The sequence below is a fragment of the Rhinopithecus roxellana genome, chromosome 21 (assembly GCF_007565055.1).
Source record: "Rhinopithecus roxellana isolate Shanxi Qingling chromosome 21, ASM756505v1, whole genome shotgun sequence".
Taxonomy (NCBI): Eukaryota; Metazoa; Chordata; class Mammalia; order Primates; family Cercopithecidae; genus Rhinopithecus; species Rhinopithecus roxellana.
Genome location: NC_044569.1, coordinates 48,668,158 through 48,695,460, shown reverse-complemented (window position 1 = coordinate 48,695,460; position 27,303 = coordinate 48,668,158). Strand labels below are relative to the sequence as shown.

General features: G+C 37.1%; 1 protein-coding gene across 3 annotated transcripts in view; it reads right to left on the bottom strand.

The window, feature by feature from the left end:
* The window catches only part of DYM (dymeclin), a 427,792-nt gene that overhangs the window by 215,502 nt on the left and 184,987 nt on the right, over nt 1-27,303 (bottom strand). For 2 of the 3 annotated variants that reach the window (XM_030925870.1, XM_030925871.1), the window contains 3 exons: nt 26,064-26,246; nt 21,619-21,797; nt 12,896-13,021 (listed from right to left, as the gene is read on the bottom strand). In XM_030925870.1, coding sequence (XP_030781730.1) covers nt 12,896-13,021; nt 21,619-21,797; nt 26,064-26,246 — 488 coding nt within the window. The remainder of the gene's footprint in view (nt 1-12,895; nt 13,022-21,618; nt 21,798-26,063; nt 26,247-27,303) is intronic. The other variant, XM_030925872.1, reaches the window with a different exon arrangement.

Here is a 27,303-nt window from a genome sequence, read left to right as displayed (position 1 = left end):
AAATAAGCTGGGATAGGGAAAGAGTGCTATAGATTTGTGAGTCTTAATAACTAAATGCAGTAGACGTTGGAATCTGATTCAAACAAATCAACTCTAGAAGACATTTTAAAGATAATTAGAGATAAATTGTTAGGAAGAATTTAAACATTATTGTTGATTTTGTTGAATGTACATTTTTATTTTTATTTATTTATTTATTTATTTATTTATTTATTTATTTATTTTTGAGACGGAGTCTCATTCTGGTGCCCAGGCTGAAGTGCAGTGGTGCGATCTCGGCTCACAGCAAGCTCCGCCTCCTGGGTTCACGCCATTCTCTCGCCTCAGCCTCCCCAAGTAGCTAGGACTACAGGTGCCTGCCACCATGCCCGGCTAATTTTTTGTATTTTTTTAGTAGAGATGGGGTTTCACCATGTTAGCCAGGATGGTCTCGATCTCCTGACCTCGTGATCTGCCTGCCTCGGCCTCCCAAAGTGCTGGGATTACCGGCATGAGCCACCACGCCTGGCTGGTATGATACATTTTTTAAAGTCCATACTTACTGAAAGAACATACTGAAATATTTACACATGAAATTATATGGAAGATTTGTTTTTAAAAATAGAAGTCAAAATGTAAAAGGTGGTGAGGGTAAAGTGGGTAGATGAAATAAGAACACGAGTGTTAATAATGACTACATGAAGATCCATGCTACTATTTTCTCCAATTATGTTTAAGTTTCATAGTGTTCATAATAAAAAGTTTATCAAGTAAATAAATAAATAATAAACTGTGAAACTGAACAGGCAGAGAGAACAGACCTCTAACTAAACAGAGAGGATTTAGGAAGTTGGAATTTTTTTAAAAAATTCTAATTAGTATATTTAGTGAGATTTGACAAAATACTGCATCCATAAAATAAGAAGAGACTGCTATGAAAAGAGAAAATCACAGAACAAAGAAAAGTTGATTTTAAGATTAAAATGGCAGCTGGGCAGTGTCTGACGCCTGTAATCCCAGCACTTTGGGAGGCCAAGGTCAGGAGTTTGAGACCAGCCTGGCCGAGACCAGCCTGGCCCAATGATGACTCTCTAAGAATACAAAAAATTAGCCGGGTGTGGTAGTGCATGCCTACAGTCCCAGCTACTCTGGAGGTGGAGGAACAAGAATCGCTTGAACCTAGGAGGTGGAGGTTGCAGCGAACCAAGATGTCGCCACCGCACTCCAGCCTGGGCGCAGCAGAGTGAGCACTACGGAGAATTAAATTTGTGATGTGAAGGACCAAACTGAGAAGTTCTCCACAGATACTATAAAAGTGCAGACGTCATAGGCACTTAAAAATTCCAGAAGAAATAAACTAGAAGAAAAACAGAACAATTATTAATATGAGAAAATTTCTTTGAGAGGAAAAGAAAAACATCCCACATTCCAAAAAAAATCATGAAAAACAATCAAAACATTCTTGCAAGATTAATGAATTCACAGTATATGAGAAAGTTCCACTGGCTTCCAGACAGAAGAAACATGTTATCACCAATGGAAAGAGAAGGAGACTAACGTTAGAGTTCCCATTTTGAACACTACACATCTGAAGGACAGCAGAACAATGTCTCAGGATTTTTGAGGGAAGACATTATGGAATTCTACATCTTGAGAAACTACCATGTAAGAATGTTGCAAAATAAACTCAGCATGAACCACCCATGTACCATATCGGGAAGGAAAAAAAAAAACCACGACAACACATGTAAGTATTTAGCTGCCCCTTCTCACCGTAGTAACAGTAGGGCAAATCCAGGAGAATTCAAGAGAAGGAGAATATGGAATACAAACAAGAACAAACACAACAGTCATACATGACATCAGGAAAACAGAATTAAGTCTAAATAATCTGGTTGTACCTTAGTTTTTCTAAAAGGGGATTAAAATAGATCATTCTCTAGCAAGTCTAGGGAGAATAGAAACAGATAAAAAGAATAAAAACACAAAGGAATACCACACTCAATTTCATGTCAATATGTTTGAAAGTACAACTATATACAGATGCATTCCCCACACATATTTTCACTCATTCAACTCTCTGGCCCCACATCACCCAACATCCCCCATTACAAATAAGCCCACCCTGACTGCATTCTCCACTCAGAGGCTGACATATAACAAATACTCACTACATGGTAGTTAAATATTATTCAGAATTGAAAAGTAAAAAATATAAAAGTTTGGCTGGGCACAGTGGGTAACACCTGTAATTCCAGGACTTTGGGAGGCCAAGGTGGATGGATCACCTGAGTTCAGTAATTTGAGACCAGCCTGACCAACATGGTGAAACCCTGTCTCTACTAAAAATTAGCCAGGTGATGTGGCGTGCACCTGTAATCCCAGCTACTTGGGAGGCTGAGGCAGGAGAGTTGCTTGAACTAGGGAGGCAGAGGTTGCAGTGACTGCACTTCAGCCTGGACGACAGAACAAGACTTTTTCTCAAAAATAAATTCCATAAGTTATATATGATAGAGTATTACACAGTAACATCACATAATATCAAGTCTTTTAAAAAATTAAATATGTATAGGAAAGTAAAAAAAAAAAATTGACATCTATACACTCACAATTCACATTACCAACTGTTAATTTTGTTTTTTTTTTTTTGTTTTTTTTTTTGTTTTTTTTTTTGTTTTTTTTTTTTTTGAGATAGAGTCTCGCTCTGTTGCCCAGGCTGGAGTGCAGTGGTGCAATCTTGGCTCACCACAAGCTCCGCCTCCCGGGTTCATACCCCTCTCCTGCCTCAGCCTCCCGAGTAGCTGGGACTATAGGCGCCCGCCACCACGCCCGGCTAATTTTTGTATTTTTAGTAGAGACGGGGTTTCACCGTGTTAGCCAGGATGGTCTTGATCTCCTGACCTCGTGATCCACCCGCCTCAGCCTCCCAAAGCAACCGTTAATATTTTTTAATATACAAATCTCATTTTATTTCCCCCATGAAGGAACAAACACTATCTTGAGTTTAGTATGTATCCTCTAGACCATTTCAATTACTTTATCTGCATATATACAAATATGTACATACATATATATAAAAAAAACCAAAACCAGTATTCCTTTGTGTGTTTTCTAGTACCCATAAATAGTACCATACATAATGTATTAGAATGAATGGTGTTCCCCCAAATCTATGTCATTCAAAACCTGTGAATGTGACCTTAAATGGATAGAGGGTCTTTGAAAATATAATCAAGATGAGACTGCATTAGATTAATGTGGACTCTAGGTCAGTATGACTGCTGGTGGTTGTAAGATGAGGAAGACAGACACAGAGACAGACACCTCCTGAGAGAAGGATGTGATGACAGTAGCAGAGACGGGAGTGATGTAGCTGGCAAGCCAAGGGACACCAAGTATTGCCTATGACCACCAGAAGCTAGGATGACACGAGAAAGGGTCTTCCCCTAGAGCCTTCAGAGACAGCATGGCCCCACTGACACCTTGACTTTGGACTTTCAGGCTACAGAAGACAATACATTTCTGTTGTTAGGAGTCACCTAGCTGTGGTACTCAGACAACTCTGGAACATACTAAGTATCTTTCGTTTATATCAGCAGTACTCAGTAACTGTGGTGGTCAGTTATAGTAGCTCTAAGAAACTAACACACATCTGGTTTGTTTGCATCTTATTTTTTTCACTCAGTATGTTTCTGTAACCCTCCTATATTGATACATATGAGAAGAATATTCACCAGGTATGCCTGATAGTACTAGTTATTTTTTTAAATGGAATACTCAATACTAGTTAGTAAATAGCTGTTGTTGCAAGCCACTCCCCCAGGTAATATACAGCAGAGAACAAAGGACTATGGTCCACATCCATTCTTACTGGCTGGTGGTGTTGGTGCCATCCACACTAGTTAAGTCATTTGAATGTCATCTCTATATCTAAGTCTACTTCATTCCTTGTAACCACTCTAGAGTACTATACTAGTAGGCCACATTTGTTTTAAAAATCCATTCCTCTATTAATGGAAATTTAGGTTATTTACAGTTGTTTTCCTATTTAAAACAATGTTACAATTCAGATCACTATCCTAAATCTTACTATATGAAAGTCAGAAAAAAAGAAAGAATTCCTTACTCTCCATATTCTTACTAACCAGACTTTTACCTAAGTTCAGGAATCACACAGATTTTGAAAGCAAAAATACCTGCATATGACTTCATAAGTACATCTACGAGAATTTACTAGGAACCAGAATTGCCAAATCATTGAATATCTTCTTTTAAAAATAAATGTATAGGCCAGGCGTGGTGGCTCACACCTGTAATCCTAGCACTTTGGGAGGTTGAGGTGGGTGGATCACGAGGTCAGGAGTTCAAGACCAGCCTGGCCAAGACAGTGAAGCCCTGTCTCTACTAAAAAAAAAAATTAGCCAGGCTTGGTGGCAGGCACCTGTAATCCCAGCTACTTGGGAGGCCAAGGCAGAGAATCGCTTGAACCTGGGAGATAGAGGTTGCAGTGAGCCGAGATCACGCCACTGCACTCTAGCGTGGGCAACAGAGCGAGACTCCATCACAAAAAAAAAAAAAAAGTATAGTTACCATTAACTGTGTTAACACACTAAAAAGCACAGAGCAGCAGTGTCCAACATAGTGGCACTAGCCACAAGTGGATATTTAAATTAAAATTTAATAAAAGTAAAATCAATTCCTCAGCCATACTAGCTACATTTCAAGTGTGAGCATACTGCACAGTGCAGTCATAGAAGACTTCTATGAGGATAGAAAGTTTGATTGATTAGCCTGGTATAGAGACCACCACTGTATCCATCACCTAGATTTATCAAATGTTAGTATTCTTGCTTCTAAAGTACCTGAAGCCTCCTCATGGTTCTACACTGTTAACCTGCCTCCCCAGAGGCAGCCCTATCCTGAAAGTGGATGGGCTTTTTTTTTTTTCTGAGTTTTATTATTATCAATACATGTAGCTCTATGCATTCATTCTAGCTGCTTTACAATATTTCATTTACATTATCTGCTCTCCCAATACTACAATGAAAATTCTTTCAAAAAGTTCTCGTGATCTATGAAGAAGTTCTTCCTAAAACATAACCTTGAAATGGAACTTCTGAGAGGTGGAGTATTTATTTCTGTATACAATTTGAGAAATTTGAGAGGACAAATTCCTCTCTAAAGCGGTTCTACCAATTTGTACTCCCACTATCAGCATATGAGAGTCCCTTTTCTCTATATCCTCACCAATTCTTTTTTCTTTCATCAACCCCATAGTAATAAAAACATCACCAACTCTTAATATAACAGATTTTGTCATTTTTGCTACTCTGATAGGCACAGAATATTTCAGTTGCTTTAATTGGCATGATCTTGATGAAGCATCGGGTTGAACGATGATTACTGTTCAGGGTCTGTATTCTGTTTTCCTATTATTTTGCCCATTTTTCTATCGAATACTTTGTGTTAGGTATAAGCAAGTCTATGTTTGACAAGAAGAGGGCTAGAAAAGAGAAAAAATACCAAAAGGAATAAATGTGTCATATCTCTAGGCATGGAAATAGGTAGAAATTGTGAAATCACAATTTTAAAGTTTTGCCTTAGAAGAGCAGTACATTGAATAAATAGACTACAGCCCAAACTTAATATCCTCAAAGTCTACCACACCTCTATAATCTGGAGAACAGAATAAAAGTACATGATTTATCTGACAAGTTAAAACTAGGAGTTATACTAAAAAAGTGACGGTTAAAATTCATTTAACCATTACCACAGGTATGAGAGGTGGTACATGTTCATTAAATGCTTACTGAATTAATAATACCAAATATACTAATCTCAGGCGTATGTGGGAGTGAATAAAGTATATACAGTCCTTTAAACAATCTCATTAAACAATATATGTGCAGGTCGGGCACGGTGGCTCAATCCTGTAATCCCAGCACTTTGGGAGGCCGAGGCGGGTGGATCATGAGGTCAGGAGATTGAGACCATCCTGGCTAACACATGAAACCCCGTCTCTACTGAAAATACAAAAAATTAGCCAGGCGTGGTGGCAGGCGCCTGTAGTCCCAGCTACTCAGGAGGCTGAGGTGGGAGAATGGCGTGAACCCGGGAGGCGGAGCTTGCAGTGAGCCCAGATCATGCCACTGCACTCCAACCTGGGCGACAGAGCGAGACTGAATCTCAAAAAAAAAAAAAGAAAAAAAAAAAATGTGCTATAAATCACAGGCTGTCCCATGGTAACATGCGGTAAAAAATGCTTCTATGAGCCCAAGCACACAGTCTTAGGTGTACTGGGGTCCATGACGGGTGATAAAGGAGAAAACCCTAGAGCAGGGTCAAGAAGAACATGCCTGACTGAATCCTGCCTTAGCTTGCAGCAGTCCCTTGGAAAAACTGACAAAATCCTGAAAATTCTGATGAAAATCCCCAAATCTAGAGAGAGAAACAAGTTTGGTAGGTTTATTTATTTGTGTCTTCTTCTAACTAAATAGTGGAAAGAGGTGTGGGAGAGAAAATGAAAACCTTCAGACATTTTCAAACATGAGAATGTGAATAAAATATGCCACAGAAATATTCTGTGAAGAAAATAATTTAAAACAAAAGCCAGACATACAGAAGAAGATGAATAAAAATAAAGAACTCAGGAACACAGAAACTAAACTCTGGTAAAAGGGTTGATGGTAGACAACACATCCAATAAAACCAGTGTTAGGCAATTTGAGTTACAAAACAGAATGGAAATGTTATAAGTTTTGAATAATCTAAAAAAATAATTAGCCAGGTGTGGTGGCACTTGCCTGTAATCCCAGCTACTTGGGAGGCTGAGGCACGAGAATTGGGTAAACCTGCGAAGCAGTGGTTGCAGTGAGCCGAAATTGCACCACTGCACTCCGGCCTGGGCAACACAGTGAGACTGTCTCAAAAAAAAACTTTACAAAATTAAATAATTAAACTAACAAAAAATTGGAAGAAAGACAGTAAAAGAAGTGTGGAATTAATAATGTTCTCACGTTTCTCATTAAGAAATACACTGATTCTCTCCACAGCTGCAACATGGATTTAAAATAACTAAACAATGATTCTAACATCTTAGCTTTCCAAAATCTCTTTTCTTCACCATATACGAATATCAAAAAATATATTGTATAATGAAGGTCTGGTGTGGTGGCTCATGCCTGTAATCACAAAACTTTGGGAGGCTGAGATAGGCAAGTCATTTGACCCCAGGAGTTAGAGACCAGCCTGGGCAACATGGCGAAACCCATCTCCACAGAAACAAAAACTAGCTGGGCATGGTGGCATGCACCTGCAGTCCCAGCTACTCAGGAGGCTGAGGTAGGAGGATCACCTGGGCCCAAAAAGTCGAGGCTACAGTGAACAGTGATTGTGCCACTACACTCCAGCATGGGTGGCAAGAGTGAGACCCTGTCTCAACTTAAATAAAAAGAAGAAATTTTCTGAAAATGATGTTCACCCAATGTTAATAGTTCTAATTTCTAGTTAATGAATGAGTATGATCATTTACACTAAAACAGTATAATAATTTGTCTTAAGCCAAGGTATTCACATCTTAGGTGGCAGTGATAAAGTTTGACTTTAATGTATTTTCAAATTCTTAAAAATAATTACTGTTAAACACATTTTTTTCTTTCTAGCATTACTCTCCTGTGCTGCCTATTGTCCAAAGTCTGAAAACTATTTTCATACATTTTGCTTACAGTGGAAAAGCAGAAGGATGTAAAATCAAAGGTCTAAGCTTCTACCTTAAGAAATGTTGGGGAAAAAAAAAAAGCAAATTGAGGCTCAAGTAAGCAGGAGAAAAGAAATAATAAGGGTGTAAATAATTAAAATAGAAAACAAAAAATGGAGGAAAAAAATCAATAGAATCAAAGTTAGTTCTTTAAAGTTTTTTTAACTTTTTAAAAAAGTTAGAAAGATAAAGAAGAGACTAGACACATTATCAGCATGAAGAATGAGGGGGTAATCTCTCTGGCGAGTACAGACATTAAAAGGTAACTTTTTTTTTTTTTTTTAAAAGAAGAGGTAGTAAGAGTATATTATGAACAATTTTATTGTAATAGATTCATTACCTTAAAAGAAATGTATAAATTCCTCAGAAAACACAAAGCTCAAAACTTAACCAGACTGTATATGAAAATACATTTCAAAACGCGTCATGTCCAAGCACAGTTTACTCCAGGATGCAAAGTTGATTTAATATTCAACAATCAATATAATTCTCAATAATCAGTATAATTTACTACATTAACAAACTAGAATATAAAAAAGCAAATGATCCAGAATAAATAATTCTTACATCTCAATAATAAGATTAGCTAAGTTTTTAAAAGGGGGTATGGTTATTCAAGAGCAAGATGAGGGATATAATGCTGTGGTGACAGAAATGTTCTATACCTTAAAAAGTATCAATGTCAGGCTGGGCGTGGTGGCTCACACCTGTAATCCTGGCACTTTTGGAGGCCAAGGCAGCTGGATCACTCGAGGTCAGGAGTTCAAGACCAGCCTGGCCAACATGGTGAAACATCCCGTCTCTAATAAAAAGTACAAAAATTAGCCAGGCATGATGGCGTGTGCCTGTAATCCCAGCTACACGGGAGGCTGAGGCATGAGAATTGCTTGAACCCAGGCGGAGTTTGCAGTGAGCTGAGATCCTGCCACTGCACTCCAGCCTGGGAGACAAAGCGAGACTACGTCTCAAACAAACAAACAAAAATATCAAGTATCTTGGCTGTGATATTGAACTATAGTTTTACAACTATAGTTGCCATTGGGGAAAACTGTTAAGGGTACATGAGGTCTCCCTTATTTTTCTTAAAACTGCATGTGAATCTACAATTATTTCAAAATAAAAAAGATAATTTAAAAAATAGCAAAAAGATATATATGCACATAAAAAGCACATTAAAAATAACTTCTCCGTATCATTGGGTATTAAGAAATGCAAATTCAAATCAAAATGAGATAACAATATATATTTCATAGGCAAGTAGGTTCACACTAATGATTCCATGTAGAGAAACTTGGTAAAACATTTGAACTTACTCTTTTCTATATTACATATGAAAAGGGAAGGGACCAAAATAAATGGAGATCAACAAGAAAGTCAGATTCTAGAGAAAAAGAATAAGTGTTTCAATATTTGAATTTGAAATGTCATCTAAAATATCCTGAAATCCAATGGAACTGAACTTGAATGTGAACTGAACTTTCCCTATATTACCAACCTTGTTTTGGCAGTCAGTGAAGTTTAATTTTAATGCAAAATTCTCTGCTAACTTGAAAGTGTTTTATTTATAGAATAAGGATACAGAAAATTATAGAAAATAGCACAATAAAAAGTATACCCACATATGAATTATGCCAAAAATTAACATCTTTATCATGTTTGCTTCAAAGTTTTTTGTGTGCTTACTTCTTCTTGTTCTGATTATTTTGTTATTGCTGCTGCAGAAGCAAATAATTATCTGGGTGGCAATGACACAAATATAGAAGGTAATTTTCATTAGTTTTCCTTTAAAATTTGTGTGTTTTATATGCATATTATACTTCAATTGTAAGATGCTTTTAAAAATCATATTGATTTTTAATTTATTTAAAAAGTTGAGTAAATCAGTGAAAATATTACTTCTCATAGTATTTTACTGAAAACAAGAACCAAGAAATTTCTATGTTCACATCAAAAGGTCTGGCTACAAATGTAAAAATAAATTAATGGGGCTATATTAAATTAAAAAGCTTCTATACAACAAAGGAAATAATCAACAAAATGAAAAGGCAGCCTCTGAATTGATATAAAATATTTGCAAACCATATATCTGATAAAAGGCTAGTATCTAAAATACATAAAGAACTCACACAACTCAATAGCAGAAAAAACAAATAACCCCATTAAAAAATGGGCAAAGGACCTGAATAGACATTTCTCGAGACATAAATATGGTCAACAAGTACATGAAAATGTGCTCAAAATCACTAATTATCAGGGAAATGCAAATCAAAACCATCACACCAGTGTGGACAGTCATTATGAAAAAGACAAGAGATAACAAGTACGGGAGGGGATGCAGGAAACAGAACCCTTGCACACTGTTGGTGGAAATGCAGATTGGAGCCACCAAGGTGAGAAACAGTATATAGATTCTTAAAGAAATTAAAAATAGAACTAGTGTATCATCTCACAGTTCCTCTTCTGGGCATAAGGAAAATGAAATCACCACCTATAAAGATAACTGCACTCCCTCGTTCACTGCAGCACTATTCAGAATAGCCAAGACACACACACAGCCAGAGAGTCCGTCGACAGACAAATGGATAAAGAAACTGTAGTATGTAGTCATTTGCCACATAACAATGTTTTGGTCAATGCCAGACTGCATATATAAAGAAGGTCCCAGATGATTATACCTAGATTCCTATCACCTAGATGTTGTAGCCATTGTAGCACAACACACTATTCATGTGTTTGTGGTGACTTTATAAAGTAACAAAGTTCCAGTAAGCTAAGGTTAATTGATTATTAAAGAAAAATATTTTTTATAAATGTAGTGTAGCCTAAGTGTCCAGTGTTTATAAAGTCTACGATAGCATACAGTAATGACCTGGTCCTTCACATTTACTCACCACTCATTCATTGACTCAATCAGTGCCACTTCCAGTCCTGCAAGTTCCATTCATGGTAAGTGCCCTATACAGGTGTGCCTTTTAAAATCTTTTATACTGTATTTTTATGGTAGCTTTTCTATGTTTAGATAAACAAATACTTACCATTGTGTTACAACTGCTTACAGTATACAGTAATAATGCTGTACTGGTTTGTGGCCTCACAGCCTAGGCGTGTAGTAGGCTACACTATCTTGGCTGTGTAAGCACACTCTACAATTTCCACATAATGATATAATCACCTAAGCGCACATTTCTCACAGTGCTTCCCAATTGTTAAGTAGTGCATGGTTGTATAAACAAAGGAATATTATTCAGCCTTAAAAAAGAAGACACCGACATTTGGCACAACATAGGTAAACCTGGAAGAGATTATTCTAAGTGAAATAAACCAGAGAAAGAAAAATACTTCATGATCTCACATATATGTGGAATACCTTTTTAAAATGTCAAATACACAGAAATAGATGATATTACAATGGGTACCAGGGTTGGATGTGAGAAAATGGGGAGATATAGGTCAAAGTTGCAGGTATAGAGGATGAAGTCTAGAGATCTAATGCAGAATATGAGGACTACAGTTAATGATATTGTACTGTATTCAGGATTTTTGCTAAAGGAGAGTATCACTGCTCTTGCCACAAACAATAAAGGGGGTAACTATGTGAGATGATGGATATGCTAATTTACTTGACTATAGTAGCCATTTCTCTGTGTACATGTATTAATATATCAAAACATCAAGTTGTATACCTTAAATATACACACAAAAAATAAATTTCTATGTTTTATACTCCTTCCACAATGGTCAAGATTCCTTAAATCCTAGCTGAAATTATGGTCATACTATGTAAGAGGCAAAAACATGACTCAAGGGAACATTAGAGAGGATTAAAGATAATATAAAAGCCCTACCGAAAATGAGGAGAAAACAAAGTGTCTGTACCCTTATAAAGAGTGAAAGCCCTGCCCCCTTCTCCTATAGACACCCTAACAAGGAGACTGGAAGAATCAAAAAGAATCCACCCAAAAAATGGCCTGCAGGGACAGAGTCCCAGAGAAAGAGACTATGTACAACAAGGTACAGTAAATAAGACCTGCCCACACACAGGACTTCCAATCGACTTCTTAGTGCTTACTCCTACAGATGAACAGATCAACCAGAGCCACCAGATGCTCCAGCAAAGACAGGAGTCCAAAAAGAAAACTCAGTAAGTTTGAATATATTTTGAGCAAATTTTCAGTTCTGTTGAAGTACTGGGGGTAGAATCAGTGTATTAGTACACAAATAAAAAACAGGGCAATGATGTGCTACAGAAATGGTAAACATGTTCAAGAAAGGAAATGCAATTATCCTACAGTACACAGTCAAACTAAAAATAACATCTAAAATAATAACGTAAAAGCTGAGTTAACCAAAAATGGTAATAAGATGGAAAAAGGAAAAAGTCTGTGTGCTGGCAAGCATGCTGGGAACCCAGAGGGAACACATGTGGTATGCAGGAAGAATCAATGACTATCTTCCATCTTAGGGAGATAATAGTTAATGTCTACAACTGAAATCAAGAAATCACAATATAAGCATGTTATTTAGAAACACAGACAGAACTGAAAGCATTTCCCTTAGAGGAGTGGGAATCAGAAACAGGGTGAACATGGGTCTGTTATTTTTCATTTAAATCTCGTACTTCTATGTAAGTTTTAAAACTATATACGTGTATTACTTTGATGCAAAAAATAAAATTTAAAAATGCCAAAGAAGAAGATAAAACCAGTTTGGGAATAAAACTCTCCAACAGGACCAAAATTTAAAGAGTTAAATTATGCTATGTTCTTTAAAAAATATATGTAAAACAATGGGTTTCTCAAACTTCTCCCATTTTGGTCCCTTTTTCTTCTCTAATTCTGCATGCATGAAGCAAACCTGTTTGACAATTTCTGCCACAATGAAAAAGTGGAAATGAAATTTTGAAGAAAAATGAACCCAGTAGCAGTAAAATCATTTGTATCAATTACCAAGGAACCATTTTGAGAGAGTTTTTAATAGTGGTTAATAGTCATTCCGGAAAAAAAAAAAAAAAGCACCGCTTCAAAAATCTGAAGAAAGACATAACATTTCTAATGCAGGTTCTCACAGGAAAATCTACCAGAAAGAAATGTAAAGACTGTAGTAAATCTTATGTAGGGACATGTGTGTTCTGTAACTCTAATCCAAGTCATGCTAACTTACCACTTCATGAATGGATCTGTTGAAGCCATCATCTTCTGTAAGGATCAACAATATTATAAGGGCCATATACACATGGTGTGAATTCCTTTCTTCAACATGATACAGAATCTCAAGAATAGGTAAAACCTAGAGAATAAAAATTATAATTGACTATTTCAATACTTCATTATAAATCCAAATGTTTTAAATCTTTACACTTTTGTACTCTTTGCTTTAACATCACAGCTATATTGTTCATTAGAGGAAAAAACCATATAAACCCCCTTCCAACTGAATGTATTTTCCAAATGTATCTTAGCTATTAAGATGCCAGTGGAGAAAATCACCACTAACTCTGTGAAGGTCTCTTAAGGTCCAACCAACATAAAGGTTGGATCTGCAAGGACCATTTAGGCTCGAGGTTTGTTTGGAAGATTTTAAGAAGTCACATTGCCTTCTCCCAACTTAACCAAAAAGTAGCAGTAGTGGGGAGAGCACAGCTGCTCACAAGTTAACTTTTTATGTGGTTAGCACCACTTTTTTAAAGCTAATAAGTAAAAAATATATTTCAAGAAATATATTTTAAATAAATATGTAATTAAACACACTCTTGGAACCCAAGGTGCATTTTCTCAACATATGTATTAAGATCTGCTCTTCAGTGTATCCATCAAACATTTCATTTCAAAATGCCATTTACAATTGTGCTTATTTCAAATCATGACACCTTCTATTTGTTCCTTCTTTACTAAAGTAAGGACGCTACTGAAATTATTTATTAAAGATGGGCAGACTATCTACACAGCATGTCTCGTAGGAAACAACCATGAACACTATCCACTGAATGCTAGAAAATAGGCAAAAAAAAAAAAAAAAAAAAAAAATCTATCATCTAAATCAGACAATACATTTAATGAGTAAATTGTTTATACGTACAAGTCCCTAAAGCACAGGCTGGTATGCCGCACACTGGGGCATACGTGTTTTTGACAGGCACACCTATTGCAGGAAGCTTTTAAAATGTGGCACTGGTGTGTTTTGTTCTTCTATAAGTTGTAGCTAAAACTTCCTCTAAATTATGAAGTTCAGTGCATGAGCACTATTAAATTCTAGGAACTAAGTGTACCAGTTACCAAGCAGTCATTGCTCTTTCTCTTTTCCCAGGCATTCTTGTCTTTGGAGTTCCTTCTGACATTGTGTCAAACATAATACATTGTACTCACATTCCACATTACCTAGTAAGCACAGTTACATTTTACGGTCATTTAACTCAACATTTGTTAATTCTGATTCTGGAGTTTTCAATATGCTACATAACATTTCCATTAATGGTAGATCACATATAAGAGTCTGTGGTTGTATAGTCTCATAAGATTACACCACGATATTTTTACTGTACCCTTTCTATGTTTAGATACACAAATGCCATTGTGTTACAAATGCCTGCAGTATTTAGTACGGTTACATGATGTACAGGTTTATGGTCTAGGAGCCATAGGTTACGCCATAAAGCTTAGGTGTGTAGTTAGGTTATACGATCTAGATTTGTATAAGTACACTCTATGATATTTGCACAATGACAAAATCACCTAATAAAACAAATTTCTCAGAATGACTCCCCACATTAAGCAACATATGACTGTGTATTTTATGCCATGTTCTTTTTTTTTTGGCTACACCTGTAGAAAGCACATCTTACCTACAGTACCTAATATCACTAGAGTACTGAAAATATTGAGACTCTGTGCTTTACTAGACAAGATACACAAGCAAATGGTATATTCAAAGAAATAATAATGTAAGAGTAAGTAACAGGTCCAATGAGACTATGTCAGAATAGCACTTCATTCTTTTAAATATCTATATTGAGATACAATTTACAGACCATACAATCCATTCAAAGTGCATAATTCAATGGTTTGCCATATGTTAACAAATATGTGTAACTATCACCACAGGCAACTTAAACAATTTCATTACCTCAAAAAGAAACCCCATACCCTTTAACTATCACCTCCTCCAGTCCCCTATCTAGCCTGCCCAAAGGAACCACTTTCTGTCTCCATAGATTCCCTATTTTGGACTTCCGTATGAATAGAATAATAGACTATGTACATTTTTGTGACTACCTTATTTCACTGAACATGTTACCAAGGTTCATCCATGTTGCAGTATGCATCAGAGTCTCATTCCTTTTTATGTCAAATAATATCTCATTGCATATACATATCACATTTCATTTATCCATTCTTCTGTTGACTAACATTTGAACTGTTTCCACATTTTTGCTATTATGAGCAATACTTCTATAAACATTCATTTATAAGTTTTCCTGCAGACGTATACTCATTTCTCTTGGTTATATATCTAGCCTTGGAATTGCTGGATCATATGGTAACTATTTAATTGTTTCAGGAACTGCCAGACTGTTTCAAAGCCATTGCACCATTTTACATTTCTACCAACAGTGTATGAGAGATTAGATTTTTCCACATCCTCACTTCTTATTAACTAACATTTTATTCTAGGCATCATAGTGGGAGTAAAGTGGTATTTTGCTGTGGTTTTGATTTACACTTACCTGATGACTAATAATGTCAAGTTTGTTTTTTTCATGTGTGTATTACTAGCTATTTGTATATCTTCCTTGCAGAAATGCTTACTCAGATCTTTCATCCATTTTTCAATTGGGTTGTCCTTCTACTATAGGGTTTTAAAAGTTCTTTATATATTATGGATACAGTTCCTTACCAGATAAGTGATTTGCAAATATCTTCTCACATTCTGTAGGCTGTCTTTTTACTTTCTGGATGGTCCTTTGAAGCACAAACGTTTTTATTTTGATGCAGTTCAATTTACCTATTTTTTCTTTTGTTACTCATGCTTTTGTTGTTATATCTAACAGTCATTTGCCAAATCCAAGGTCATAAAGATTTACCCCCATTTTCTTCTAAGAGGTTTATAGTTTTAGCTCTTTTTAGGCCTTTGACCCATTTTGAATTAATTTTGTATATGGGGTGAAGCAAAAGCCCAACTTTATCCTTTCGCAAGTGACTACACAATTGCACCAGTACCATTTGTTGAAAAAACCGGTTCTTTCCACATTGGTCTTGGCACCCTGGCTGAAAATCAGTTGATGATAGGTATATGGGTTTATTTCTAGACTCTCAGTTCAACTCCATTGATGTATTACGTCTATCCTTGGGCCAGTACCACATTGTATTGATTAGTGTTGCTTTATAATAAGTTTTGAAATTAGAAAGTATGAGTCCTCCAAATTTGTTCTTTTTCAGGATTGTTTTGGCTATTCTTGGTCCTTTGCAATTTTATATGAATTTTAAACAATCTTGTCAATCTCTATAAAGAAGTCAACTAGGATTCTAATAGGTATTGTGCTCAATGTGTACATCAGTCTGGGGAATACTGCCATCTTAACAATGTTAAGTACTGTGATCAGGGCATGGTCACAGTTCAACTCCACTGATGTATTACGTTGAACATCAGTGTTGGTATGGTGGCTCACGCCTGTAATCCCAGCACTTTAGGAGGCCAATGTGGGAGGATCGCTTGAGGCCAGAAGTTTAAGACCAGCCTGGGCAACATAGCAAGACCCTATCTCTATTTTTTTATGTTGCAATCAATGAATATATGTTTTCCCATTTCTTTCAATAATATTTTCTAGTTTTCAGAGTGTAAATTTTGTACTTCTTTTGTTAAATTTCTGATGCTATTATGAACAGAACTATTTTCTTAACTTCATTTTGGGATTTCTCATATATGAAAATACAATTTTTTGCATATTGACGTTTTATACTGATCTGGTATCCTGCAACTTTGCTGAATTCATCTATTAATTCTAAGTTTTTTAGTGGATTCCTTAGGATTTTCTATATATAAGATAATGTCATCTGCAAATACAGATAATTTTACACCTTGCTTTCCAATCTAGATGTGTTTCATTTCTTTCTCTTAATCAAATGCCCAGGCTAGAATCTCCAGTAAAATGTTGAATGAAACGGCAAAAGTAGACATCCTTGTTTTGTGGCTGATCTTAGGGAGAAAGACAACATTGTCTTTTACCATTAAGTATGATGTGAGCTGTAGGGTTTTCATAGAAGCCCTTTATTAATCTGAGGAAGTCCCCTTCTATTCCTAGTTTGTTAAATATTTTTATTTCATAAAAAAGTGATGATTTTGTCAAATGCTTTTTTCTGGATCTATTTAAATAATCGTATGATTTTTGTTTTTCACTCTGTTGATATGATGTATCACAATAACTGACTTTCAGATGTCCAATCAAGCTTACATTCCTGGGATAAATCCCACTTGGGTATGATATATAATTACTTTTACAACATAACTTTAGTTCTGAAGGAACTATTTAAACTGAGATCTGAAAAACTACTAGGAGTTATCTGAGAAGAAGAAAAGGGAGAAAGTTTCAAGGAGAAGTATTCTAGAGAGAAAACCAAGTCTAAACTTAGGAGATAGGTCACATTGAGAGAAATTAAATTCATTCATTATGATTAAATAAAGAATAAAAAGGACATAATGGCAAAGAGATGAGACCCAAAATGGAAGCTGTGGCAAAATTATAAAGTGTCTTGTTAGCCACATTAAGAGTAAGAGCTTTAAACCTGAGGGCACTGTGGAGCCATGAAAGGGCTTTAAAAGTAGAGAAGTGACATGATCAGATTTGACTCTAATATACTCACTCTGGAAACAGGATAAAAAATAATATTAAAGAATAGCAAGACAGAAAGCAGAAAAACCAGTTAAAGATGTTGCAACACTTTTAGTAAGAGATGAAGGCAGCTTAAACCAAAGGAATGGCAATGAGGAAAAAGAACACTAATATATTCCAAAGATAATAAGGAGAGAAAATAAAAAAGATTTGGTTGGATATGGGGGAATGAAACAGGAGAGTCAAAGCTTTTGCTAACTCTGTGGATGGCTCACTGTGATATAGAATACAGGAGTAAGAGAAGGAAGAGCAGGGAAAATAATGAACCCAATTTTTACATGTTTGGTTTAAGGTGTTTATGAGACAGCCACTGGGAAATGTCTGGGGCAGCTGGATACATGAATATGAGATATGGGCAATCAGGGCTGCAAAAACAGAACTGAACATATATGGCACATATAAATGGGAACATATACACTGGCAACATATAAATGGCAACTGAATTTGCTTAGATGTTTTAGGGAGAAGTACAGGGAAAAAACAAAAAGAAGGACAGAACCCTGCAGCAGGGCACATTTAAGGACAAGAAAAAATAACACATAAAGGAGAGAGAAAAGCAGTAAGCATAGAGGTGGAAAAACCAGCAGAGTAAAATGATCGGAAAGCCAAGGTATATGTTTGCAGATATATAAACTACATGTTTGGGCCCCCAAAATTCATATGTTAAAACCCTAACCCCCAATGGGACACTATTAAGAGGTGGGGTTCTTGCGAGGAGATTAGGTAACAGGCGTGGAGCACTCATGATGGGATTAGTACCCTTATAAGAAGAGATAGAAGAGAGCTTGCTTCTTCCCTGCCTCTGCTCACTGCCATGTGAGGACACAGCAAGTAGATGACTCTTGACAAACCAATAAGCAGGTCTGCACCGGACACCAAGGGGGCTGACATCTCTATCTTGGAAATCTCAGCCTACAGAACTGTGAGAAATAACTTCCTGTTGTTTAAGCACCAGTCTATGGTATGTTTGTTAAAGCAGTCAGGCCTGACTAAATTCTGAACTGACTAAGCCAGAACTAACACATAGGTATTCGGCAGTTTAAAGAATAAAGAAATGAACAGTGTCATATGCAGCAATGCAGTCAAATAAGAAAATGATGAAACATGACCAAAGATTTACTAACAATCAGGAGCTGCTGATGAGGAAGTTGTAGAAACAAACGTTAGGTCACAACAGGTAGAAAAGTGCACAAGAAGTAAAGGCAAAGAATGTGGCTTTCAAGAAACTTAGCATGAAAAGGAAAAGAAAAGGGCTAAAAAAAAATTCCTTTTTGATGTTTATATAAAAACCACACTCAGAAAATAAAGGACTATTAGTTCATCTAAAACAAGATGTAAAGATCCTATGTCATTTATTTTATAATTCATGATAAATCATAGACTACATATCACTGTAAATATTAATCTCATTTTCTAAGTATCTCTTCAGTGAAGTTTCAAATGAGTAAGTATCAAAATGACAGGAGCTGCATATCTGCAATATTGTGCAGGCTCAAGGCTTGACCCAAAAGCAGAAGACTGCTGGAGGCCTAAAGGAAATGCCAGCCGATTCTCTGCTGGACTAACACAAACAGAAATTAAAAGAGTGACTAACTCATAATGCCCTGATTAAGGAAGTTACAAGCAACATAGTGTCGAAGTGACTATATATTATTTGTCCAAGATCCCTTCCTTGAGGAAATTCCCTTTACCTTTGTGGCTATGGTGGCTTAGCATTAAGTGTGCCTCCTTCCGTAATCATTAGTCAAATAAGTGGATCCACAACCCAAGAAGAGACTATTGGAGCCCTTCATGAAATATTTCTGAAGTAGTTGTGTAATCTTTCCTCTTTTTAGCTTATGATATGTCGAGAGCTGCTGGTGGCCACCTGTCTCCCCACTTGGAAAGTGTGTGCCTGAGAATAAGGTCAAAGCCATAAAAGGCAGAGGCAAAAGATGGAGAGGCTGAGCCTGGATAACAACATTTAGCCCCTAGAACCTGCTATGACTGAAGCCAAAAAAGAAATGCACAAATTTTTCATTTGTACAGATATATTTCTTTTTGCTTATGCTAGGCATAAATGGGTCTGTTACAACTAAAAGAATCATGACTATCTCAAAAGTCTAGCTACTTTTCTTGTTAAACATTTGCTTGTGATAAAATATAAAAATTGTGTTCATGTCTATAACGGGTTTTTCTAAAAAGTATGCCCTCTTAAGCCCTGTTCTTAACATTCAGGCACTTGGATTCGCCCTAGACACTATTCAGAGACACAAAAAGAAAATGTAAGAGTCATTGTATTGTTATTCTAATAGATACCAATTAAAAATGTACCATAAGAAGTTATACCAGATTAATTAACTTGTTTTGAGTTAAAACAAGTCAAACAGTAGTGAGTCAGACCATCAACAGAAAGAATCCAAGTCAGCCAACACCTGTTGCTGAACAGAGGCAGGTCTGCCTCCACCCTTATGGGATTTACACACAATAAGGTATTTCTTAGAAACACTGTAATCCGTCAAACATTACCTTCTTAATGTCAAAGACTGCAGAATAAAATAATTGATAACCATAAAAAAATCAGATCAGCACAGTAAATTTCCTACTGATAACATATTTTCTCATCAAAGCCTCAACATATTTATTATAGAAGAAAGGTAAAAAGACAGATGGGGCATAAATTAAGAAATTATTCAACAAAACCAGAACAAATAAACAAACACCACCCTCCAAAATAAATACAACACAAAACCTTTTAACCTTTCACCGGGTATGTCATCAAACACAGACAGCTGCTCTCTGCACCATCTTATATACCCGCATCCATACCATACAACTTTCTGAAACAGGTGATGTCACAGGTTTCCTGCTTATTGCCAACATTTCCCTTAGAATACATCATACTCAGAATTGTCTCTATGCCTATCCACACTCATCAGGAAACAAACCTTCTCTTTACAGGATTTTACTCATATGAGCAGTATACTTTCATACTCAATTTGCTATTTAAGCAATGTTTCCCATATAGACCTAAGGTGGAGACACTCTTTCATCACACTTTTCATTCTTAGTGTCAATTGGATGCAGAGTATGTTCAATGAATTCTAGTATTCCGTGTTTCTTCACTATTTATGCAGTATTTTATATTGAACACTGAAAAAATGGCAACCAAATACTGGGAGAATCCTGCTACCAATCTGTAAAAACTGGTGCAGAGGGAACATTTCATTGCTGTCAGGCAGCTACTGGCTATTTCGGGAATGTTCACATTTTTATGAGTATATTAGGGTCCATACTTATCTACATACTATGTATTTCAAACAACATTAACACCTTGGTGAGATAGCTTATTCTGCCCCTCAGAGAAACACTCATGTTTGCACATTAGTCATAAAGGAAATCGATTATTCCTTACAGGAGCTTTTGTCTATGAACAAAAATTTGAGAACTAATTTCACTCATGTAGTGATGGATAGTGTAATTTAAGGGATATCTGACAAAAGTACCTTAAAATGACTATAAGACTCCAGGGAGTGAGTTCAGACAGTCCTAAAGCTTAAGCCTGCCAGAGGGGATGGGACATTTGAGCAGCTGAGTTGAAACATCACTTTCCTTTCAGCATTCTCATCAGGAATATTCTGCAACTGTGACGAGTAACATGAAGTTGGTGGGCGGGCACTTAGCAGATGGAAGGGACTGAGATGATTTAAAAATCTCCTTGAGAATTGCAGAGGGTTTTTGGAAGACTTGAACAGGCTGAATCCTGGTAAGGACAAGGAGGCGTGTCAAGTCAGCCAGGGACATTGCTGTGTCCTGCTGTGGGAGGCCCCCTCCACACGAGCTGTGTCTTACACTGGAGAAGCTCCTACCCTCTGTCTGTGTCTGGTGACACCTCCCTATCAATTTCTTGACCATCACCTTTGTGGCAACCAGGCAAATAAACTTGACCTCTTGGGAAAAGAAGTTTTTCTTCAAAATATTATAAAATACAAATGCATGGAATGTTTAGTATGATACTTACAAGATTTTCCATATCTGTGCGAGCCAACATGTATGTTCTAATATTACTATTTTGATGAAGCAAGGTATACAAGAGGAGAGTTGCTTGATCAGATGTCTGCTGTTCACAAAGAGCTGTGTACAAACTATTAAAGTTGATCTGGAAGGCATGTGGAATTGATGAGGGGAAAGGACTGCTATCTGGAATACAGAAAACAGCACATCAGTAATTTCTAGCTGTGCTTTATATAAATAAAAATATTGTTAAAGTAATGTGTACAACTCAATTCCCATTAATTTTATGGAAAGTCATTACATTTCAGATTCAAAATTTTAATTTATACAAAATTTACTTGAGGTCCAGGAATGGTGGCTCATGCCTGTAATCCCAGCACTTTAGGAGGCCGAGACGGGTGGATCACAAGGTCAGAAGTTTGAGATCAGGCTGACCAACATGGTGAAACCCCATCTCTACTAAAAATACAAAAATTAGCCGGGCGTGGTGGTGTGGGCCTGTAATCCCAGCTACTCAGGAGGCTGTGGCAGGAGAATCGCTTGAACCCGGGAGGTGGAGGTTGCAATGAGCCGAGATTACGCCATTGCACTCCAGCCTGGGCGACAGAGTGAGACTTTGTCTCCAAAAAAAAAAAAAAAAAAATTACCTTAAAAAGAACTAAACTAAGTCATATAGTTTGACTCTGTTACTATTTTCCCATTAACGTAGCTGAAATAAATCAGCTCTGAGAACATGAACTTAAATAAACAGAATTATGAGCCAGTCAAAAGGCTCTCCAATCATTACAATTTAACCAGGACTTCAAGATGAAATACTTTGTTACCGAAACTAAATAACCATGAGTCCTAAATAAAAAACATCTAGAGAAAAAGATAGAATTTCTATACAAAATAGAAAATTCTCTTTTAATATAGAATTAAAAAGAAAAAAACTGCCTTTAAAGCTGGGTTAATTTTCTTCAAATGAATAAATTGTAGCTGAAGTATCCACTTACATCAAAATCAGTATAGATGTTCCTCAACTTACAATGGGATCATATTCCCATAACTTAATCATAAGTTGAAAATATTCTAAGTTGAAAATGCATTTAATACGCCTAACTTACCAAATATCATAGCTTAGCCTAGCCTAGCCTAAGCTATTATTTTTGTGTACAGTTCTAAATTGTATTAATCCAATTGTAACAGTAGGCCTATTTTACAACAAAGTGTTGAATATCTCATGTAATTTATCAAATACAGTACTGAATTTATATTGCTCTTGCATCATCATAAAGTCAAAAAATCCTAAGTCCAGCCATTGCAGGTTGGGGGCCATTTGCGTATGTTCAACATTAGGTTCTATAATCAAAAGAGCATACCAAGCTTGAGACAACTACCAGAAAACTTCTATAACTTTTTAAAGAATAAAATAAAATCACCAATGCAAACCTAATTGACTACAACTGCTAAGAAACTTTTTTTTTTTTTTTTTTAAGTACAGTCACTGGAACAATCAAAAGCAAAAATCACAGCCTGTACTAGGAAAGTTCTTGATATTCCAAACCGACACAGGCCCTTTCCAACAGTTAACTGGATTTGCTGAGAAACTGAAGCAATCAAGGTTAGGAATAACAAAGAAGATAAAGATAAGTTCAACGGACTCAGAGAAAGTCATCATCTAATCAAATAAAACTCTGAACATGGTAGCACAAAAAGCTAATATTTTTAGGTTCTAAAAAGCACCAAAATTATTTTAAGCCTTTAAAAACACAGAAGCATTACCAAGACAAAACAACTTGCTTTAACATTCCTAAAAGCTGTGCTCTTATGGAAAAAGAGATATGTTCCAACACAGTCCTTGCCTCTCAGATTCTCCTTTCTAAGCTTTACATTTGTGAGGAGAATGCATCAAAACGCCTTCAGTTTCACCATCCAGTGCCCTCACTTTTCCTTCTACATTTGAAATAGAGGTGATTTTTTCAATACTAACACCGTATTTTTGACACTTCCAAAAATAATTCATTTTTTTTGTGGTTGGCTTTATATTTTTGCAAGGGATGGCAAAGAAAGTGTTGCCATGTGCCGTGAGTATGCAGATATTATGGAATCTACAGAATGCTCACTGGTGGAAGATTCTAGACACACTACACTTCTATAAAATTGAAGCAAAGTAACAAATTCACCAGCCTGTATTATACCTGACTGCAAAGGGAATATGTGTGTTGTGTGTGTGTATCCACAACATACACACATTACTAGCTAATAAATACTATGAACCAGCTGTTATACTAAACACTTTGTTTATGTTATCCCTTATTTAACCCATACAACAAACGTGTCATTATTCTGATCAGCTTTACAAGGAATGTAATAGATGTTTAAAGGGATCAAGTAACTTTGCCAAGATCAGCCCTGATGGATATGAATACCCTAAAGCCAACACTTTGCATCACTGTACTAAATGGTCTCCCAAACCACGACCATCCCAAGCAAAGTTCAGCCCTAAATACCAACATTTGGCCTGAGCAGCAAGAGTAACATAGTAGATACCATATACTGAATACCCGCTTTGTTGCAAAATCTGGGCTAATCATTTTAAAGACTTACCTTGCTTGGTCTTTATACAAATACTATTAGGTGATATTTTCTCTATTTTATAGGCAAAGCTTTTGAAGCTAATTGAGATTAAGCAAACTGTCAAAGGTCTCACACTCTGAAGTGATAGAGGTGTGAAGCCAGGTATGCTTGACTCTGAAACTTGCTTTCTTAACCATTAAGCCATACTGTCACTAAGAAGAGTAAATAATGGGAACAGAAAAATACTAATAGATACATGAGTTTTCATTTTTTGATTCATAAAATTGTTATTACTTCCCTATTGTAATGTGTTATACTTTATGTTCTCTCCAGAATTCATGTTGAAATTTAATCTCCAATGAAATAAAGTTGAGAGGTGGGGACTTTACAGTGTGATTAGGTCCTACGGGCCCCTCTCTCATCAGCAGGATGAAGGCCTTTATAAAAGAGGGCCCACATAGCATTCAGCCCTTTTAGCCCTTGACTCCCTTCTGCCATGTGAAGACACAGTTAGAAGGATCCATCTTGGAAGCAGAGACTGAACCCTTACCAGACACCAAACCTGCCAGTGCCTGGATCTTAGATTCACTACCCAGGCTTCAGAACTGTGAGAAATAAATTTCTCTTCTTTATAGGTTATTGAGTCTCAGGTATTTTGTTAGAGCAGTACAAATGGACACACTGCAAATAATACCAGAATTGGCAGAGGCACGATGAATGGGCACATCTAGCCACGTCTATAAGAAATGTGTATCAGAATAACTCGGAAGAAACATGGCACAGGGCATCAGAAGGCTTACAAATGCTCCCATCCAATCACTGTACTTCCCACCCATCTTCATCACATTGGTGTTAGAAATGTCTTGAGAATCTGGTAATGCACTGCATAACAACGTTTCAGTCAATGATAAACCACATATTCGACGTGATCCCATGTGATTATACCACATTTTTACTGTACCTTTTCTAGGTTTAGATTGCCTGGATACACAAATACCACTGTGTTACAACTGACTACAGTATTCAGTACATCATCATGTTGAACAGGTTTGTTGGCTAGGAGCAACAGGATACACCACAGAGCCTACTTGTGTAGCAGCTACACCATCTAGGTTTGTCTAAGCACACTATGATAGTCACGCAGCGAAAACATTGCGTAATGGAACACAGCCCTGCCATTGAGCAGCACTTGACTGTACTACAGGAATCCTGCTTTTAGAACGGAACCTTTTGAGAAGAGATGCTGGTTCAACATAAAGCGATATGCTCACGTTTTCCTTTAGGAGTTATTAATACCAAGTTACACAGCTCATGGGCAGCCCACCCCTTGTTTGGAAGTAAAGATTTACTGGAGCACAGCCATCTGACCTGTTTACATAGTACCTATGGCTGCTTTGATGCAACAATGGCAAGGCTAAGAGACTGCAGGAGAGAACATGTGACTCCACAAAGCCACTAATCCCTACAGAAAAAGGTTTTCTGATTTGTGCTCTAATTTTTTTTTTTTTTTGAGATCTAAGTTTTAGTTCTATAAAACTCTAACTAGAACACAGACTTTAACTGAAAACTTAAAACAACCTAGCATTTGGGTTTTCCAGGTTAATTCCTACCCCTAACAGGTAGTACAGACTGACCCAAATTAAACACATGCTGGTTTGGTTATCCATGAAAGAAATATGAATTTAAACAGATATAAAGGATCACAGCCCGGTTCTCAGATTTGCTTGACCTTCCTGATAATATTGACAGGAAAAGCTAAGGTTTTTCTCATGTTTGAACAATATGAAAACATACAAATGGACACTCATCTCCAAAACTACAAGACAATAAACAATATAAAATAAGCAATACTCTCCCCATTACAAAGAATATTAGAGAAAAAATACCACAAACCTTGTGTGTTCTTGAAGGACATAATGGCTTGTCTGTAGGGGTTTGGCGCATCTGAGGCATCTGTCAGATTGGCCAACACCAGCAGAAGCAGGAGACTCTGGTTGGCCAGTGGGGAAGAAAGTTCTGGAGAGGCAGTAGCTTTGCTGCCGACACCACCTAGCGTGAAGACAGTCCAGAGTCCTGCTGGGGAGGAAAACACCCTGTTAGGATGTGCCACCACCAATGAGATGAATGTATTTCTGTACAGTATTCTATGTAATATAATACAATATAATACAACATGGTAATGAGCAGTTCCAAAGTATAGAACAAGAATCATGTCTATACATTTCACAAGGCCAGAAAATCCTCATTGCTATAAAAACTGGACAAAGATTGACTGTATTTGAAACAAAATAGAGTGGGGCGGGGCAAGATGGCCAAATAGGAACAGTTCCAGTCTCCAGTTCCCAGCGCCAGCGACACAGAAGACAGGTGATTTCTGCATTTTCAACTGAGGTACTGGGTTCATCTCACTAGGGAGTGCCGGACAATCAGCGCTGGTCAGCTGATGCAACCAGACCAGCGAGAGCTGAAGCAGGGCGAGGCATCACCTCACCTGGGAAGTGCAAGGGAGAAGGGAATCCCTTTTCCTAGTCAGGGGAACTGAGACACACAACACCTGGAAAATCGGGTAACTCCCACCCCAATACCGCGCTTTACCAAGGGTCTTAGCAAACGGGCACACCAGGAGATTATATCCCACACCTGGCCGGGAGGGTCCCACGCCCACAGAGCCTCCGTCATTGCTAGCACAGCAGTCTGCGATCTAATGGCAAGGCTGGTGGAGGGGCGCCCGCCATTGCTGAGGTTTAAGTAGGTAAACAAAGCCTCTTGGAAGCTCGAACTGGGTGGAACCCACAGCAGCTCAAGGAGGCCTGCCTGTCTGTCTCTGTAGACTCCACCTCTGGGGACAGGGCACAACTAAATAACAACAACAACAAAAAACGCAGCAGAAACCTCTGCAGACGCAAACGACTCTGTCTGACAGCTTTGAAGAGAGCAGTGGATCTCCCAACAAGGAGGTAGAGATATGAGAACAGACAGACTGTCTGCTCAAGTGGGTCCCTGACCCCGAGTAGCCTAACTGGGAAACATCCCCCACTAGGGGCAGACCGACACCCCACACCTCACAGGGTGGAGTACACCCCTGAGAGGAAGCTTCCAAAGCAAGAATCAGACAGATACACTCGCTGTTCAG